The 20,493-nt window shown below is 39.6% G+C and overlaps 1 protein-coding gene across 1 annotated transcript in view; it reads right to left on the bottom strand.

Moving 5' to 3' along the window:
- Positions 1-312: 312 nt before the first annotated feature.
- Positions 313-20,493, bottom strand: part of ap3b1a (adaptor related protein complex 3 subunit beta 1a) — a 55,575-nt gene continuing 35,394 nt past the window's right edge. Inside the window, exons 24-27 of the mRNA XM_088355953.1 lie at positions 17,683-17,767; positions 16,014-16,111; positions 13,862-14,000; positions 313-578 (exon numbers count right to left, since the gene is read on the bottom strand). Of these exons, the coding sequence (XP_088212079.1) occupies positions 419-578; positions 13,862-14,000; positions 16,014-16,111; positions 17,683-17,767 (482 nt within the window). The 3' untranslated portion in view covers positions 313-418. The remainder of the gene's footprint in view (positions 579-13,861; positions 14,001-16,013; positions 16,112-17,682; positions 17,768-20,493) is intronic.

The following is a 20,493-nucleotide window of genomic DNA, read 5'->3' as shown; positions in this document are numbered from 1 at the left end:
TACATTGAAAAAGCGCCTCTACTTACAACTTTTTCAGGTTACAAATCTACTCCCGGAACAAATTTAATTCGTAAGTAAAAGTAGGACTGTACATGTCTTTCTTGTTTCATATGAAAACTTTATGAGTTAGTTGGTTGGATCCCTTAGTCACTAGAGTCGTAGGGGCATCATTTCCTGTGGTGTGTCTTGGGCAAGTGGTAAACGGATGTGGCTCTAAAATTCCTGATCAAAATATAATAATAAAAAACAACAGAGGATGCTGAAACCGCAAAAAAAAATAAAATAAACTTCAGCAAAAAAAATAAAATAAACTTCATTCTAACCAAAATGTTTGGCTTTTATTTTTGTGAACGCACAACAAGTTTGTGGCAATTTTAAGAACGTGATTGTAACAAGTTGACCAAACCCTCACTCAGCTCTATCTTTGGGCCAAAGCCTGTTTGAGGTCTCGGAGCAACATGGACGCCATGACGCTCTTCTCCGTGTTGACCGTCAGCTTGCACTCGCCCCTGGTCTCGCTTTTGGTGTCCAGAAGAACCAGGACCAGGACCGAGCTGCTCACCGTGCGACCGGCGAACCTGCAACAGAAGCAAAAGGGACTAGATGGAGAAGCGAGGCTTTGTGTGGCAAATCGGCAATGGCGACAAAGAACTGAAAATTGTTACAGTATTTTCCGGAGGATAAGTTACGGTTTGTTTTTAGAGTTTGGCCCGGGGTGCGACTTGTGTAGAATTGCTAACACGTTTTGAAATCATTCCACAAGGTATTGTCACACTCAGCCTTATGTAAAAAATTATTAACATTATTATACCATTTCACATGTTATTTTCACACCAAACCGCAAAAGGGCGCTCTAGGCCTCTTTGATCATTTCAACTTTGCCGGTGATTTATCAAAACTGAGAAGGGGCTGAACAAAAATGGCACCGAAAAGAAAATCAAACTCTGCTGAATACAAGCTGCAAATAGTGAAATACGAGTGAGCGAAAAGCAGAAATGAGTCCGACGTAAGCGACGCAAAAGCGAAAGAAGCTGCTTAAGCCTCTACCCTCGAGTTGGGGGAGTTGTCAACCGGTAAAAGTAGCACCGAGGATAAAGATTTCATTGGATTTAATGATTTGGAGTCAAACTAATAGTTTGATAGTTTGGTTATCTGAATAACTCTGAACATGTTAAGTCGTTCTGGACATTATTAGGCTTGTCAATCATGTAATGTAAGTATACTGTACACCGATTCAGCCTGTTATCTATTTTTATTCTAAATTATCTTTCAAGAAGACATTTATTGGTATTGGATTTTATCCCTATGCATTTTTTGGCTAGTGCGACTTACATTCTTTGTGGCGATAACGTTCTGTTCTGGTCCTTGAGAACTCCATTACACATTGCCAAAAAGTGCAAAAATTGTACAAACATTGAGCGTTCATACTGCTATTAAGTGCTCCATTCGATCTCCATTGTACACTTCCAAAGAGTATACCTGCCAAATAGTGCTCCATTCAGAAACATTGCACACATTACCTCATGTGCGGTCCCTTCTCAAGGTTTGTTTATTTTCCTCATGCTGAAGTTTTGAGTTTTTCCTTGCCCTCATGTAGGTTTTAGATGAGGGGGTAGTGTAATAATAGTCCGTGAAGCCCTTTGAGACTTCTTGCTATACAAATAAACATGGCATATACTTGGAGGCCCATCAGGCAGAAATGAATGGCAGGAATACCACCAATCCTGTATTTCCATTTGGAGCGACTTATAGTCCGGAAAATATGGTACTTAATCAGTATCGATATTTGGATCAATCCACCCACGCCTAGTTGTAATATGTGGAACTCTGGTGAAACAGAGAATCAAAGGGTCAGAAAGGAAGATAACAATATTTTTCCAATATTCTGACTTCAGTCATTTTTGTCGTGTGTAGCAAATGTCGAGAACAACTTCTCATGGGGTTCCTACAACTTAAGGCAAGTGGAATTCAAGACTTTTAAAGACTTTTTTCATACCTTTTGAAATTTAATTTAAAAATAACAAACACAATTGAAATAAACAACTTGGCAATACATGGTACACAGAACCTGGCACAGGATTTACCCATGGCCAAAAACTTTTGTTGCACAACCACTTCAAATTAAATTTACACTTTCCCATTTTCCAAAGTAAACCGAAGTACCTATGTGTAATGTGGATGGACCTAAGACTTGCTGTGATAGGCCCGACTGAAACCGCATCACCGTTTTGATAGTTCCATTATTGTGGTCACGCCGTGTTGCCTTGAAAATAAAACTGAACTACTAAAAAAAGATAATTGATGAATGCCACTAAATCTTTTTAGTTCAAACAAATATAAATCTTATCAATGTGTCTCATTTTAAGGCTTTCGAAACTCTGATTTAAGGGATTTTAATGCCAATTAAGGCCTTAGTTTTAAAATAATGAACTCAATGCCTTTCAAGAATTAAAGGATCCACGGAACGCCGTTTTTAAAAATGGTGTGGAAAGCGAGGGAGGTGGCAATGTGTCTCGACTGACGCGCAGCTGAGGGCCCAGCCCCAACCGCCACTCAAAGCCAACTTCAAAACTCATTTTATGGACTGTGGCTGTCTATTGAGTTACGCGGGGGTCTCCACTCCACACCCCCAATCCGTCCCACTGGGAGAATTCCCAGCCACTTATTTCCATAGTAATAGTCCCTGTGCACATGGGCCCACCCCCACCACGGTATCCCCAGTATTGAGGGCCCCAACAAGAAGGCTGCAACCCTCTTGTAACCCCCAACCTTCCATCCCACCCTGCTGCTGCGTGTCGGGGTCCCCCGCCCATCTTTGCCATCTGCCTCCATTTAGCAAGACGAAGCCCCCTCCTCCTCCGGCGGATGCCCACTTAGTCTTGACAAACAGCTCACAAAAGCGAGCCACTTATATCCGACTGACACCCGTCAAGAGCCCCCAGCGGACGGTCCTGGACAGTAGGGGTGGGCGGATCGGGCCAAAAGTCGATATTAGCGATACTGAGCAAGTACTTGGATTGGACCGATGCTTCGCTCCTCAGTTACTTCCATTAATGTAGAAACCGCAGCCTTTCCCTCTCTCACTTTTGCTCTACAAGTTTATGAGTGTGTGACTGAAAGGCACACTTTTGCACCTCTCCCTACCTGGCCTGCTGCTGCATCCCGCCTGCCAGGCAGAAGAGAGGGCCAGATATATGCACAATACCATTCCAGAAGATAAAAATGACAGATGCAAACAGGAAAGGCCAATGCCAGGTGTAATTTGCGTGGCAAAATCACAAATTTACAAAAAAAAAATAATTAAAACTCACTCTACAGAGAGCAACAAGCTGCAACATTTGAAAAAAACATGTTCCTGTTCCTGAACAAAACCTTGTACTGTAAATCTGTTGTCAGTATGGCAACAGAGCCAATGGGAGACAATTGATACTTTATTAGCATTTGACTATTTTCAAAAGTATTTTAGTTCTCTTTTTCAGTGGACCTAAACTGGCGGGTCGCAACCCAAAAGTGGGACGAGGACCCATTTTCATTGGATCACATGCCTTTGCCTTGGAAAACGATTCTAAGGGAAAAAAAACAGTCAAGTCAAGTAAAAGGAGGAAAAAAATAGCGGACACTCAAAGTGAGAAAAAGCATAATTTTTCTTGTCGTTATTTTTGCCTGGCCTTTAGCTGAGAAAGAAAAAAATAAAGAAAAAACATGAGAAAAAGATGATAAAGGAAAAAAATGAAAAAAAGTAAATAGAATAAAAAAAAGGATAAAAAGGGAAAAAGGAAATACAGGAAAAAAAGTGCAAAAATAAAAATACAATAAAATGAAAAACTGAAAAAACAAGAAAAACGAAAAGCCGGAGAAAAAGAAAAAATAGGGGGGATAGAAAGAAAAAGGAAAAAAAGAAAAAGTAATGAAGAAAAAAAAAATCAAGGAAAAAAAAGAAATTGGGAAAAAAGACTGGTTTCGTGTCCCAGTAGCAGCAAGATGGGTAACAAAGGTGTCAGCTTTTCAATCAATACATTTGAAAAGTGAAATTTGTTTCTCGTTTCAAAGGCTTGTAATTTCTGGTGGGGTCCTCGAGTAAGACCACTTAAGAACCACTGCTCAAGTTGACATTGTTATACAGTATATTTTATTGCAATGCTGATTCTCTAGACTTTTGCTCTTAAACAATTCTAATGGAAATATTTCTATTTTTTCACACGGATAAAGTTAAGTCCCTAAAATCCTTGCGTTGCATTTAATGTAATTATAAACTAGCTCGGAAAAGGGTTCAATTATCGAACGATCGTGACATCTGCGAGCAAAAAGTATCGGTATCGATCGATACCACCATGTATTCGCTTGGATCGGATCGATACCGAGATTCCCGGTATCGACCCCCCCGACTGGACGGGACCTGGCATTAGCCAAATAGCAAAGCTGGGGTTTGTCTGGTGGCCTGGTGGGGCGACCCTACACAATGCCGGTGCTCGTAGCTCTCCGGGGAGCGTGCAAATTAGCGTCAAGGCAGCAGAGGGAGTTTATCATGGGCTTCTGGCGCTGCTCCCGCAGTCTTAATTAAAATATTAGCCACTTGTCTTGACGCCTCTTCAGGCGCCGCCGCGCTCCTTCCATCTTTTCGCCCGCGGACCCCCGCCACACCCCCCACAGCTAATGGATTTGGGAAATAAATCTTAGGTTTACTAGGCCTGTTAACACCCCGAGGCTGCTTTCATTTGGCCTCTCTGGAGATGCAAGTGTAAATACCGCTTTCCTGCAAACAGTGGCGGCTTCGTTTTCTGGTCTGCAAATGGAAAAAAATTGGCTGTCTATTTTTATTTCAAAAATTCACAACAATGTGATCAAAAATCAGCGTGTCGATTGCTGATAAGACATCTTTTCCAAATTCACAGCTTCTTTTTTGGACACATTTTTTAATAAAAAGAGCAAACATGGCCTAAAGCTTTACTTTTTATCCAGGGGTGTCAAACTCATTTTAACTCGTGGGCCACACGATAGAAAAAAACTCTCGGGGGCTGGACTAAAAGATTACAGAGAAAGAGAGAAAGAGTGAGAGTGTTTATTTTTATTTACTAGTACTTAATGTATCTTATATTGGGCGGCAGTCGCTCAGGAGGTAGAGCGCTCGTCTTGGGATGAAGGGATCCCAGTCCGAATCCCGGCTCGTCCGTGTTACATGTCGAAGTGTCCTTGGGTAAGACACTGAGCCCCTAACACCCCCAATAAGCAGGTTAGTGCCTTACATGGCTGCAAGGCCGCTATTGGGAAATGTGGAGCACATTGTAAAGCGCTTTGGGAAGTCATTGACTTAAAAAGCGCTATAGAAATGCAGATCATCAGATCAAATGCAGATCTTTTTTTTTTTTTTAATTTTCTTAATTCGGGGTTCCGATCAGCCCTTTTCCTTTAATGTCATTTCTTAGCTAGTCCCTTCTACTGAGATAAAAAAAATAAGTGTTTATTTTTAAGAATACTACATTTGGCAGAATTATAACCATTAATTGCCTTACTGATGTTACTCAATGATTTATGATAAAAACATTTTGTGAAGGTGCTTAACGCTTGCTTGAGAAAAAAAAATCTAGGAAGATCGGGATTAATGTCTGCAGGAAAATTGACATTGGTGTACCCCTACTTTTTATCAAATCCATTCCACACAGGCTGGTTAGAAGCCACCATCAGCTGCCAGAGCTTCATCAACTGGGTTGCTAGGAACAGCATAAGACTGGGAGAAGAAAGTTGCCCCGGGGAAGCAACTGAAAATCAAAGAATCAAATGCCACAGCAACACTGCGGCCTGACTTGTTGCTTATCTCTCGGGCCTCCAAGCAGATCGTTCACACTTGACCATGGGAGGACCATATTGAGGAGGCCAGTGAGAGAAAATATGCTGAGCTAGTGGAAGAGCGCCAGCCTAACTGGTGGAAAGCGCGTTGTGAGCCTATCAAGGGTTCGCTGGCCAGTCCCAATGCATCTTCGCCATCAAAGAGGCAGAAAAAGTTGCCTCTAGGTGGCTATAGTTAAGAAGAGTTGAGCCATGGTTGAGGTAGCGCTACCTGGACACAAGTTGGGGTCCGATTAATCCCAGCCGGGTCGCCTGGGGGAGAGTGTATGATGTGGGAAAGACCCAAAACACACTGTGACCCCAGGTAACATCACCCATCAGAGAGAAGAGTCAGAGAGAAAGAAAGATGGAGAGAAAACAAAGGAAAGAGTAAAGAAACAAAGACAGGGAGAGAGAAAAAGAGAAAGATGGAAAGAGAAAGCAAGAGAGAGAAAGAAAAATAGAGAAAGTGAGAGAATGAAGAATGAAAGAGAAAGTGAGAAAAAGTGAGAAAGAGAAACAGAAAAAGTGAGCAAAAGAGAGAAAAAGATGTAAAACAATAGAGAGAAAGAGAGAGTGAAAGGAAGAGAAAGAAAGAGGAAGAAAAAGGCAGAAAAAAGGGTCAGAGAGAAAGAAAAAAGAAAAAGTGGCAAAGAAAGAAAAGAGAAGAGAAAGTGAAAGAGACGGGGAGAGAGAAAAAGAAACAGAAAACGGGAGCAAGAGAAAGATGTAAAACAATAGAGAAAGAGAGAGTGAAAGAAAGAAATATGAAGGAAAAAGACAGAAAAAGAAAAAGGGGTCAGCAAAGAAAAAAAGAGAAAGAGAAAGTGAGAAAGAGAGGGAGAGAGAAAAAGAAACAGAAAATGGGAGCAAAAGAGAGATAAAGATGTAAAACAATAGAGAAAGAGTGAAAGAAAGAGGAAGAAAAAGACAGAAAAAGAAAAAAGGTTTAGAGAAGACACAAAGAAAAATAGAGAAAGAGAATAAAATTGAAAGAATGAAAGAGAGAGTGTGCAAAAAAAGGAGGGATAGAAAAAAGGGGAGAAAAGAAGAAAGCGAGAGAAAGATGGAAAACAACACCTACAAATCCAAATTACAGATGAAACCTGCAGGGACAAGAATAATATCAATCTCCAGGACTCCCTTTATTTCCCTCACTACCCATTCATCAGACCTCAAGTGTTCCGCCCCAGACAGCTTTGCTACAAGTAAGGTGATCAATAGGTCGCAGGTTCAATCCCCGGCTCCTCCGTGTTCTATGTCGAGCGCTTTGGGAGGTCTTTATTGACTTGAAAAGCGCTATATAAACGAGACCATTTACCATTTGAGAGATATAGAGAGAAAAAGAGTGAGGGAAAGAAAGATTAAGAAAAAAGAAAGAAGAAAGAGGGATAATAAAGAAAGAGAGAAGGAAAGAAAAGCGAGAAAGGTTTGTCCTTTTCCCTTATGCAGAAATCAGCAATGGGGGCTAAACGCAGTTCCATTGTGCAGCCGTAATCTGAGGGCATCGCGCTAACCGCCTCATCGGTATTCCCGCACACTCGCCGCAGTTTGGGGCCGAAATGCCGACTTCACGGCGGCCAATAGCAAAGCCCAGCAGGCAGATTGGCATCGATCCACGCCGCTCTCCGATTCATTGGCCCGGCCGGGGGCCATCTGCCTCCCTTTCGTCCGGGATAAAGCCGGCCTCACCTTTACGCCGGCCCCCGGCGCGAGGGAGGGGGCCCGGGGCCGACGAGACCGCCGGTTACGGCGACGCAAGCTGCCGAGGAAACGGCCGCCATTGTGCCGGTCCCCACGAGTGTCCTTCAAACGAGGGGTCAGCCAGATGGCCGGCCCAAATGAAAAAAAAAGTCCGCTCTACCGGCTTAACAAGTTACACAAAAATGTGTTCCATCGGGTAATCATTTTTGCTCACGAGTTAGCACAGTATATTTAACAACTAATTTGATGAAGATCCAAAGAAATAACACAGAAAATGGAATAGAGTCAAAACATTGCACACCATTGTGTTGTTTTATCCATTTTCTGGGATTAAGGGCTATATAAAAAAATGTGACTTGACATATTGTTTTTTTTCTACTGAAGATTAAAAAATTAGAAAGTTAAAACGTCAGAAAAACATTCTTTTGACAGATCATTTTTGCTCACGAGACTGCATTTAATTTGGATATTTAAAAGGACAGTGTGTATAATTTAAACACTAGATTTTCCCTGCACCGTGTCATGCAATCAAAAACAAGTGCTACAAAGCACAACAAACAATACCAACTATAGGAACTTAAAGTGACCGAACGGCACAATTTTACTCTTCCTTTTTCGCCTACCTTTGCGGTTGGTGCTATAGTTTTCCTACATAGATGCTCAAATGAAAGCCAGATGACTGGATTGGTCTGACTGCAGGTTTTTTTTTTTAAATAGTATAATTGTACTTTGATTTTTGTAGTATTTTTTAGTATTTTGTAGTACAGTGGAACCTCGGTTTTCGAACGCCTCTCAATTCGAACAAATCGGTGTCCGACCAAAAATTTCGAGAAATTTTTGCTTCGCTTTTCGTTCAAAAAATCGAGTTCGAACGCCGGTACGCTAGGGTGCGATGCTGAGCGGCGTACGGGTGTAGATTGCCCCCACCCCTCGTGAAGAACCGTTATGACGTGCGCGCGCAATTCTTTTTGCTTTCGCTTTAGATATCGGTGAACGGAGTGTTTAGCCCCTAATTATGCCTCCGAAGAAAGTCAGTGCAAGCAGCAAAGTTGCTACAGGTGAAAAAAGAAAAGTAGTGCGTACAACTATTGCAGTTAAGAAAGGAATAATAGCCAAATATGAAGGAGGTGTACGAGCGCCTTCTGCTGACCACCACAAAGGTAAGAAATCCTATTCATAAGATTACGATAATAAGAACGTATGATTAGCCTGGGTTAGCTTTAAGTTTACGTTAAACATTCAGGGTGTTGGAACGGAGCCCAACATTGAGGGTGTTGGAACGAAGCCCCCTTTCCAATAAACCACTCACCACTTGTTGTGGAGACCCGGGTGCTAAATGACTTGTAAACGACCCGATTTTTTTATTTCTACACGTTCATGTTAGGGGAATCTTTCGTACGAAAGATTACGATAACGCAGACGGACGATTAGCCTGGTTTAGCTTTAAGTTTACGTTAAACATTCAGGGTGTTGGAACGGAGCCCAACATTGAGGGTGTTGGAACGAAGCCCCCTTTCCAATAAACCGCTCACCACTTGTTGTGGAGACCCGGGTGCTAAATGACCCGATTTTTTTATTTCTACACGTTCATGTTAGGGGAATCTTTCGTACGAAAGATTACGATAACGCGGACGGACGATTAGCCTGGTTTAGCTTTAAGTTTACGTTAAACATTCAAGGTAAACATTCAGGGTGTTGGAACGGATTAAAACGATTTACATGATTTTTATTGGGAAAAATGATTTCGGTGATCGAACAAATCGGTTTTCGAACTGGGTTCTGGAACGGATTATGGTCGAGAACCGAGGTTCCACTGTATTTCTGGTGTTTTTGTAGTATTTCCATTTTATATTTTTGGTAATGTATCTGTCGTATTTTGGTAGTATTACTGTAGTACTTTTCTAGTACATCTGTCATAATAATTATTTAGCAGTTTTCTTTGTGTTATAGTATGACTATTTTGTACTATTTCTGTAGAAGCACTTTGAAGTATTTCCATACTAGTATCTTTATAGTATTTATTTTAATATTTATTTTAATATTATTGTAGTATTTAGGTTGTAATACTTCTGTAATAGTATTTTTGTATCATCAAGTATTTTTCTCAGACAAAATAATATATTAGGTCCCCGTTTTGAAGCACTAATTTTGATATTTAGTTTTATAGTACCTTTGTAGTAAAGTTGTAGTATTTTTGTCAACTGACTTGATTAGTTTAATTGTTAATCCTGTCCACAAGCACTTTAAACATCACACCCACCATTTTAATAAGCCCACCTCGCTGCATTTACAGAACAATGGAGACAAGATGGGCCGTTGAGTTGTTAGTTTTAAATAACACAGCCTATTGACTATCCGCTGGTCATTCTGGAGGGGTAAGAAAATTCCTGGGACTTCCAGTGGTAATACCAATAATCGGTATTTGTAAAAACCCATATCGGTCGATCCTTATCCTCATTCGTACTTTTTGTATTTTTAGACAGTAGACATTTTATGGCAACAAAATGAGCCTAATTTATCAACAACTGGGGAAGAATAGGTAAACTGCACAAGCGAGCGCTTGAAGAGTTAAATCCTAATTGAATTGTGTTTTTCTAAGCAAGGCGCTGGCGTATTTGTGGGCCGGGGAACACTCCATCACATTTGGCTTCAAACGGACTGAAAAATGAAGCGCATTTATTTTATTCCGCTTGTTTAGACACAAACAAGAACAGCCTTTTGTACATTTGCTTTGCTGCTTGATTTATTGCCATCCTCCCTCGCAGCAATCAATTTGGCCGCTTGGACAGGCACCCTCCACACACCCCACCCGTCAACGTTCTCTCCCCCAATTCCCGCTCAGTAGAAGCGGTGCTGCCCCCTGTTGATCGACAAGATAACTGCAGCCAGAAAGGCCCCTTCTTAGTCTTGCGATCCCAAAAAAGAAAAATACACTATATGCTAACAAAACTACTGTTTCATGTGATTAATTGCCACAAAATTTGAAGGGATCTCATCCAAAGTGTCTTGTTGAGAAATTAAATTAGGCAACAGTATTCTGATTTAATTGTGCAGCATTTACCATTAAGATTTTCTATACATAGTCCCTTCGTGCTTCAGTCATAGCTGGATCACTGCTTCGCAGATTTTCAATTGAGTTGTTTTTATGGATTAAATAGAAAAGTGAAGAATTTAAGTTTTTCTGAGCAATTATTAGCCATATTAGCTGCCGAAAATATGGATTGTAAAATATTACAATCCACATTAGCAGTTATGAGTGGAGGACCAAACTTTTGACCAAAAACCTCCATATAATCTAGTGTTCGTTTACGTTGCCTTATTTATTATCATAGAGATTTGGGGAAATAGATACAAGAGCGATATAGAATTGCCTATTTGATTACAACGGAAAGCTACTAAGATTGTGCATAACGGATATGAAAAATATACAATTTATAGAATCTATCATGTTAAAATACAAAGATATAGGAAAATTAAATCCCTATTATTAGTACACAAAGCAAGAAAGCGCCAACCAGCAACAAATATTCGATGGTTGTTTCTCTATAGAGCGGCGAGAGAAGAGTGATTTTCCATGCGAGCGCAAGGTTCTCTTTTATTCGAGGATGAAAATGGTGAAAGGAAGAAAAGGAACTTTTTTAAATACATTCCAAATGCCGACCCGAACTGCGAAAAAGAGGGGAAAAAAAAAATCCAAGAGTTTATTCAATGGGTGAAAACAGATTGACAGATGCTGCAATAATGAAATCAGCTAGAAGATGGCGTCAGCAAGTATAATATTTTTAAGGTAAGGACATCACCTTTAAACTAATGGAACTTTTGACTATTTTCTTGAGCCAAAGCAGCAACTAGAATAGAATACAAGAGAATAGACTTGTCTTAATAGTCATTGATATCAACATGGAGAAACACTATATGCAATGAGATTAGACATGGCACTCCAGGGTACACATGTAAAGATTTTAAAGAGAAAAAAAAGATTAAAGGCCGTCATAATAAAAAAGAAAAAAATTCTTACGGCCTGGCCCAAGTTATTCTAATTGTCCAATGAAAAAAATAGTGCATCGTAACGTAAAAATAGTACAATACTAAGTAGTGCAATAACATAAGCAGCAACGTGTAAGACGCAAGATATGTATTTTCATAGTTTTGTGCGCTTGCTTAGGTTGGTGATGGCCCTGGAGAAGAATCTCTGAGCCAGCTTGATCCTTTATCACTACATGAAATTCAAGTTAATATTTTCACAATTTTGATTTCAGTTCAAGACATTGCAACTTAAAATAAATCTAATAATTAATCGAACAATCAAATAATCGTTTCCTGCAGCCCTAAACATTCCTTTGACCGTTCTCCCTGCTGAATTGAGAACACAATTAAACTTCAAACCCTATTTCAAGAATATGGAACTGGTGCTCCCCCAAAAAAAACTTCCACTGTGCTTGAAATGAAACAAAACGATTGACAAAGGTTCCTCACGATGTCTTCTGATGAGCGTAGGGCATGCGGTAGATCAGACATTGGCATCGATTTTTCAACTCTTGTGGTCGCTTGTGTCTAACCCCCTTCAATCTATCGGAAGCGATCGCACGTGAGAGAGAGCGACAACGAGGAAGCGAAATAGAGACAGATGGCGGAAGCGCAACTCCGTGCAATTATCCCTTCAAGGTGTGCGCGGCGGTGGAGGAAGCTCATTAGCACGCTCTGTGTACACCGATTACACACCCGCCCATCTTGGGGCATTCCCCTGACATGTCAAAACAGACACACAAGCCCAACTCGTAGAAAGTAGAGTGCAAAGTAAAAGTCTTAGCCCCCGTACCTGATTTCTGTGTTTTTTTGCAGGTTTAAGATCATCAAACCAATTTTAATACCACACAGAGACAAGGAAATATAAAATGCAGTTTTGAAATAATGGTTCCATTAATTAAGGTACAAAATAAATCAAAACCTGTGAAAAAATAATCGCTTCCTGAACTTATAGCAAGTTGGGCCACCTTTGAGTCAATAATAGAAATCAAACGTTTACGACATTTGTTGAGGAGAAATTTTGGCCCGTTCTTCTTTCCAAAATTGTTTCAAATCTGTCACGTTGGTGGGTTTTCTAGCGTGAACTGCTTGTTTAAAGTCACACACCGCATCTCAATTTGATTTAAATACGGACATTCAATGAGCAACTCCAGAACCTTCATTATGTTTTCGAACCATACAGAGACATGCTGGTGTGTTTCGGATCGCTTTCCTCCAGCATGATCCAAACTTCTCCAGCAGTGGTCGAAAAATTAAGATTTCTCCAAGAATGTGACGACAGCTCATGCAGGAGGTTTCATAAGAATCTTGAAAAACATCCAAGGAACTGCTGGCCTCGCTGGCCTCAGTCAAGGTCAGTGTTCATGACTCCACTATAAGAAAGACACTGGCCCAAAATGACATCCAAAGGAGAGTTCCTAAGCAGAAACCACCGCTGTCATAAAAGGGCAAAGAGTCATCTCATTGCCAAAAAGCATCTCAATTATTTTTAAGACTTTTGGAGAAACATTCTGTGGACTGATGACTCAAAAACTGTGCATTTTGGATGGTGTGCAGACAGTTACATCTGCTGTATAAATAGCACATCATTTGAAAAAATGAGCATTATGCCATCAGTAAAGCATGGCGGTGGCAAGTGTGATGGTCTGGTGCTGCTTTGCTGCCCCATGACCAGGACAACTTGCCGTGGTTGACAAAGTAATAAATTCTGGTGGTATCAGAAGATCCTGAAGGAGAAAATCCGGCCAATATTCAAGCGATCTTGGATAATGCAAGAGGACAATTATCCGAAACACACCACCAAGTCCACTTCTGAATGGCTTAAAAAACAAAAACAAATGAATGTTCTGGAGTGGCCAAGACACAGTCCGGATTTAAATCCAATTGAGATGCTGTGGCGTGACCTGAAACAGGCAGTTCATGCTGGAAAATCGTCCAATATGGCAGATTGGAAACAATTTTGCAAAGAAGAGTGGGGCAAAATTCCTTTATAGCATTGTGAAAGACTCACATATTATTATCAACGTTTGATTTGTTATTGCTGCCCAAAGTGGCTCAACTCGCTATTACGTTCAGGGGGCAATTTCTTTTTCCACATAGGGCCTGATAAGTTTTGATATTTTTTTTACCTTAATGAATGGAATACACGTTTCAAAACTGCATTTCGTATTTCCTTGGGTTGTGTCTGTGTGATATTAAAATTGGTTTGACGTTCTGAAACCTTTGTGAGTGATACAAACACAGAAATCAGGAAGGGGGAAAACACTTATTCACGGCACTGACGATATATAAATTTATATAGACCCACCTATATAAATTACTCTCAGTGGAGGGCACCAAGCCCACGTTGGCCACTGAAAGAATTTGTTTTGCGATGGCTTGGTTGGAGGCTTCTGCTGTTGCCATGGCGAAGGCGGCCGAGGTCTCGTTCATGCCCCGCAGTTTACCTGTCGGTATGAGAACCAAAAGCCATTATGGTTGGTTGCATGTTTGCTCTTGTGATTTAAAGCAGCCCCCATCTTAATATATCTACCTTGGTTGCTTCAATTTTTTTTTGGTGGATTTTTATTTAAGCACTGCACAAAAAAATCATCAATTGTTACTTAACAAAAGGAATCAATAAAATATTTGCACAAAACAGCTGTACAATAAAATACAATACTGTGCTCAGGGAGTAGGCTGAAGCCTAAGATTATAAATGCCTAGCCCAATTTCATTTTTCCTTTCAGGGAAGATATATTCAAGATCAGAACTAGAAAACTTAACCTTACCCCACAAAGTAAATCTAGAAAACAAGGAAATGACATCTAAAACGTATAATAATATCTATGGTGACTCCTATAACATAGTTGTTTATTTGTATAGCCCTTTATCACAAGAGGTCTCAAAGGGCTGCACATACCACAGACTATGACACCATCCCCTGATCTAAAACCTACATGAGGGCAAGGAAAAACTCAAAACCTCAGCATGAGGTTGTATGACAACATGAGTACTGTACAACACCCAAAGAGACTCAGTATATTTTTATTCTTTAGTATACTTCTCTAAAATACATATAGTCTATGATTTTTCTATATTGATGTAAATTAGTGACATTGCTGTCATCTAAATCGTTCTCTGAACAAATACCTTTTCGGAGGGCACAATGTCTTCATTGCTGTGCAAGAATATGGGACTTCTAAATTATGGATATCCCTGAGAGGATTAGAGTCTGCTCTGTAGGGAAGCAACTGTTGAATATTTGTTGGTAGAGGGTGCCTACTTGCTTTGTATAGTAATAATTATATAAAAAATAAAAAGGGATTTAAGTTTCCCTATATGTGACCTGCTTTGTAGAAATGAGTCAGAAGTCGCAACATTCCATTTTTAGCTACAGGCAGATAACTTGGAAAAAAATCCCAGGAAAATCCTGAAAAAAACATTTTTTGCTATTTCAAAAGATATGACATTCGAAAACACTTTCCCTGAATTTTATAATCCACATAAATAGGGAAAGAAACAAAAACTATGATTAAAGTTCAACATTTTCAATTTTAATTCTTTTTATGTTTATCTAAATAAATATGCGTAAAAAGTACTTTCAGTCAGGTCAAATTCGTATATATATGTGTACAAATGCCTTAAAATTAAACTTTAAAACTAGACAATCCCTTAAACCGGATGACATGATCTCAAAAAAGCAAAAGAAAACTTAAACGTGATTTTCTCAGTTTTTTTGTTTAGAAAAAGGTGTTGGATGGACATAATTCAAATGGTCATATTTTTAAACTAACTCATTATAAAACTACTGCATCATTTCTTACACTTCCCATTGATACCAAAGACCCAAATTTGATGTTTCGGTAGATCGGGACATATATTTTCAAATTTTAACATGTTGAATTTTATAAAACAGTTTGTTTGTATGTTCTTTATACTTAGCGTTATGCACAATCCTAATAGCTTTCTTCTGTAAACGAATAAACAATTTTATGTTGCTCTGAAATGTATTTCCCCAAATCTCCTTACAAAAACTTAAATATTAATGAACTGTACAATAGACAAAGGTTTTTGGGGTCTGCATCTACTCATAACTGCAATGTTCTTTGATAATTTCAATTAGATCCTCTTTCAGGGATAATAATCACGCTGAGAACTTAAACTCTAACTTTTTGTATTTAAACTTTACCTATGTTTATATGTGCTTCAATGTCTTTTTTGGGAATATCATAACCTAGAATATATTTTAATTTTGATGATACATTAATCACATAAGTCATTTTTATACACTCAAAACAATAAAAGCTCTAGAACCGATTTGGCTTCACATCAAGCCATGATTTCCTCTCATTATTCCCCTTGTGATTAGTTTAGATCTTCATCTCCTGCAGTAAACAGTTTCCTGGACTAGAATTTTCTTCACTGTTTATTTACAAAGCATCTGTGAGTCAGAGAGTGAATTTTGAATGTGGACTCACTATGCTCTTTGCAGAAATCTGTTTCCGAGAGACTGCACGGCGTGAGCAGTTCTCCCACAGCAGGCTGGATGGAAACACTGAAGCTGTCCTCTTTGGTACTGAGGACCCACAAAAACATTCATCAAATGGGCTTCACATTTCAAACCGATACACATCCAAACATTGTTTTTTTTTTTTTAAATGATAGTTTTTCTTTGCGAGGCAGATTTTCTCATAAAGGGTATTGATTGGCATTTAACAGACGGACATGGGCCAGGGGGCTTGCTTATCGGAAGAATAATTGTTATCTCAGGGAAGAGCTGATCAATTGTGGCTGCAGTCTCAAGTGTGAATCCTTGCAGAGTGCTAGGTAAGGCAGAGTCGAAGGCAAAACAAAAGGGCTATTAGTGAGTTAAAATGTAGTCGTTGTGCACGGTTAACCAGATGGATCGAATTTTCACTGTTTCCTTCTTTGCATATGTGCAAATCCTGATATATTTTGCAGTAATGAGTGATGTGTTCATTGTTTATCTTGGCAAAGTGACCAACAAAAGAGTTCAACAATAACATTATATATATCACACACTTGAGTACGCTATGGGGTGCTCGCAGAGTTCCAATTGAAAAAAAAGAAGAAAACATTACAGCATTTTTAATTGTCATAAAGATGAAGAATACAAAATAACATTGTCGTTTTTTTAAGTGAGATGGAGTGAATTAATTATACCACATTGAATGAAAGTTTTTTTTTTTAAATTTCTGTTGAAATAAATGAATTTTGGTAATGATGAAAAGAACCAGCAAAATTAAATTAATGTATTTTACGCACAACAAGGTGCACCAGATTATAAGGCGCAACCCCAAAAATAGCCTCTTGTCATATATTTTTATGCATAAAGTGCACGGGACTACAAAGCACATGAAATGAGACTACAATGAGAGCTTCCGTGTGTAAGGCTATGTACCGAGTCGTGGCGACAAGAGCGCCAACACATCCCCACTAAACCACCAGAGGAACAAATGACATACAAAATGGCAGAGCTTATTGCATTGTCAGACTATTTTACTCACGGTTGACAACACTGATTGGCATGGTGCAGTCCGATAGGATAGACAGTCTCTCCACTTCTTCACCTGTGCATCAATAACCTCTCAGTTCAATAGAATTTTGTTGAAAGACTTTGTTTTCTCCATTCTTCAACATTTGTTGATGAAGAAGTGGAGAGACTATTAAGCCCATCAGAATACACTATGAAAATCAGTGTTCCTGGCACAGTGAGTAAATTAGTGTGAGTTATATACAGTTTAATTAGTGGTCCTGTGGGTAAAATGGCACTTTTACTACCACTACTTGTGTTTGAGTCCCGTTGCATACCATGTTTTGCAATTTAAGTCAGCAATGTCAAACAATTTGATCAATTATTGCTCAAATGCGGTGTTACCGTAAAACCTTGTATGGCAATGCATACCTACATTTACTGTATGCATTTCTAATCTTACCTCCCGTATTCTGTGGTATATAAGGAGCACCTGAATATAGGGTGCAATTTAAAATTTTTGGCTAAATTGGGGATTATAAGTGCGCCTCATAGTCCGAAAACTACAGCATATAAAAAATTGGAATGATTTGGGGCCCGACATGACCCAAATGAGTCTTGCTGTCCTTTTTAATATAATTGTTTCTTTTTACCATAACTGGAAGTTTGCCGCCTGTGTGGAGTCATTGAAGTCAACGCCCATGGAAACGGTGACGGAGGACTCTGGCTCCAAGCGTTCTGCGGGGTAGAGAGATGCAAGAGGTGGTGGGGCAGTTGGTTTTGATTGACAGGGGTAAGAAGAGGAACGAGAAGAGACTGCAGGGAGAGCGGAACCGACAGGTACAGCCTACGCTCGCGTTTGTAAGCGCGTGAGGCAAGGCCACTGGTGTGTGCTTGAGAAGCCTGTCCTTCAATCTTGCTGCACGTTTGCTCGACAACAAGCTTGTAATGCATCAGTGTTGAGGAGATGAGGCGCGGTGCAACACCACCGTTGATAGAATCCAGAAAATCATGCATTATAAAAGGTAAAACTCCAATAGGGAGACCCTAAACATTTATGTTTGGTATAATTATGCTCACTTGAATGAGTACTTAATTGCAATATGTATGCAAATTATGCACAGAGATCCTTGAATCATTTACCAGCCCATTTCATTTTTTTTTCTCTTCCTCTCCAAATGTCACACAGGCGCACATTTCCTCGCTGACAAAGAGGTTAAGAAGATTGTTGGAATCAGGGACCAAGGGAAAGCTATTTTTGTGTGAAAGCTCTGAACATTAAAGTTCTAACATGAACTGATGCAAAATTAGTATACAATGTTATTGTCACAACATTTTCAGAAAAGAGTAGACTCTTTGTGATTAAGGTACTGGCCCCATACTTGCAAAGGTGACCACTTTATTACGGCTGATCTACAGATAAAATGTAAGATTTAGAAATAATAGAAACGTAGTTTATATATATATACTGGACTGTCTCAGAAAATTAGAATATTGTGATAAAGTTCTTTATTTTCTGTAATGCAATTAAAAAAACAAAAATGTCATACATTCTGGATTCATTACACATCAACTGAACTATTTCAAGCCTTTTATTATTTTGATATTGCTGAATTTGGCTTACAGCTTAAGAAAACTCAAAAATCCTATCTCAAAATATTAGAATATCATGAAAAAGTATACAAGTAGGCTATTCAACTAATCACCTGAATCATCTAATTAACTCGAAACACCTTGCGAGGGTATCCTGAGCCTTAAAAACACTCAGCTTGGTTCAGTAAACTAAATCACAAGTATGGGGAAGACTGCTGATCTGACTGCTGTCCAGAGGACCATCATTGATACCCTCCATCAGGAGGGTAAGACACAAAAAGAAATTTCTCAAAGAGCAGGCTGTTCACAGAGTGCAGTTTCAAAGCATATCCACAAAAAGTCTGTTGGAAGGGAAAAATGTGGCCGGAAACGCTGCACAACCAAGAGAGATGACCGCAGCCTTAACAAAATTGTGAAGAAGAGCCGCTTCCAGAATTTGAGGGAGCTTCAAAGACAGTGGGCTGAAGCCGGAGTCCAGGTATCAAAAGCCACAGTTCACAGACGTGTCCGGGAAATGGGCTACAATAGCCGTATTCCCATGGTCAAGCCACTTCTGAACTCAAGACAACGGAAGAAGCGTCTGACTTGGGCTATGGAGAAGAAGCACTGGACAGTTGCAGAGTGGTCCAAAGTCCTCTTTTCAGACGAAAGCAAGTTTTGCATTTCATTTGGAAGTCAAGGCGCCAGAGTCTGGAGAAAGGCTGGAGAAGAGCAAAATCCAAGTTGCTTGAAATCCAGTGTGAAGTTCCCACAGTCAGCAATGGTTTGGGGAGCCATGTCAGCTGCTGGTGTTGGTCCACTGTGTTTCATCAAGTCCAGAGTAAATGCAACTGTGTACCAAGAAATTTTAGAGCACTACATGCTTCCATCTGCTGAAAAGCTCTATGGAGATGAGTATTTCATTTTCCAGCATGATCTGGCACCTGCCCACAGTGCCAAAACCACCAGTAACTGGTGCACTGACCATGGCATCACTGTCCTTGATTGGCCTGCTAATTCCCCTGACCTGAACCCCATCGAGAATTTGTGGGGTATAGTTAAGAAGAAGATGAAAGACACCAGACCTACAAATGCAAATGAGCTGAAAGCATCCTGGGCATCAATAACACCTCAGCAATGCCACAGGCTGATTGCCTCCATGCCACGCCGGATTGATGCAGTAATCCGTGCAAAAGGATTCCCAACCAAGTACTGAGTGCATCAATGGACATTTTCAAATGTTTGATTTAGTTTTGCTGTTATAAAATTATTTTTTTTACTTGGTCTGAGGAAGTATTCTAATATTTTGAGATAGGATTTTTGAGTTTTTTTCAGCTGTAAGCCAAAATCAGCAATATTCAAATAATAAAAGGCTTGAAATAGTTCAGTTGATGTGTAATGAATCCAGAATGTATGACATTTTTGTTTTTTTAATTGCATTACAGAAAATAAAGAACTTTATCACAATATTCTAATTTTCTGAGACAGTCCAGTATATATTTTTTTTAAATTAATCTACGATTTTTGAATATGGAATTTATTGCGATAATTGGTGTCAGTTTTGATTACTACAAAGGAGCTTGAACCGTGTTTGGTTTATTACTTAACAGATGTTCTTGAAAGGAAATAAATGTGTTGAAATCTGCAATTTAGAGAGAAAGAATTATTGAAATCCCTAGTGTGTATTCGATAGCGGCCTCTAGTGGTGTAAAAATACTTTGTTGGTTCTCCTGATAGCCGCTAAAGTTAGTCACATACACTAACTCCAGCTATTTCCCCTTTCCAGCCTCTCCCGGTGCATCCAGCTCGCTCAGTCTTTTGATGGCTCTCGCTGAGATTAACAGCAGCTTTCATGTCCTCTCACTGGTTAAAGTTCATCCTTGCTCAAGCAA

This window comes from Urocampus carinirostris, chromosome 16, assembly GCF_059441175.1.
Source record: "Urocampus carinirostris isolate Australia breed hairy pipefish chromosome 16, RoL_Ucar_1.0, whole genome shotgun sequence".
Lineage (NCBI taxonomy): Eukaryota > Metazoa > Chordata > Actinopteri > Syngnathiformes > Syngnathidae > Urocampus > Urocampus carinirostris.
The sequence above is the reverse complement of the archived record's forward strand: the minus strand, read 5'-3'. Positions and strand labels throughout refer to the sequence as shown.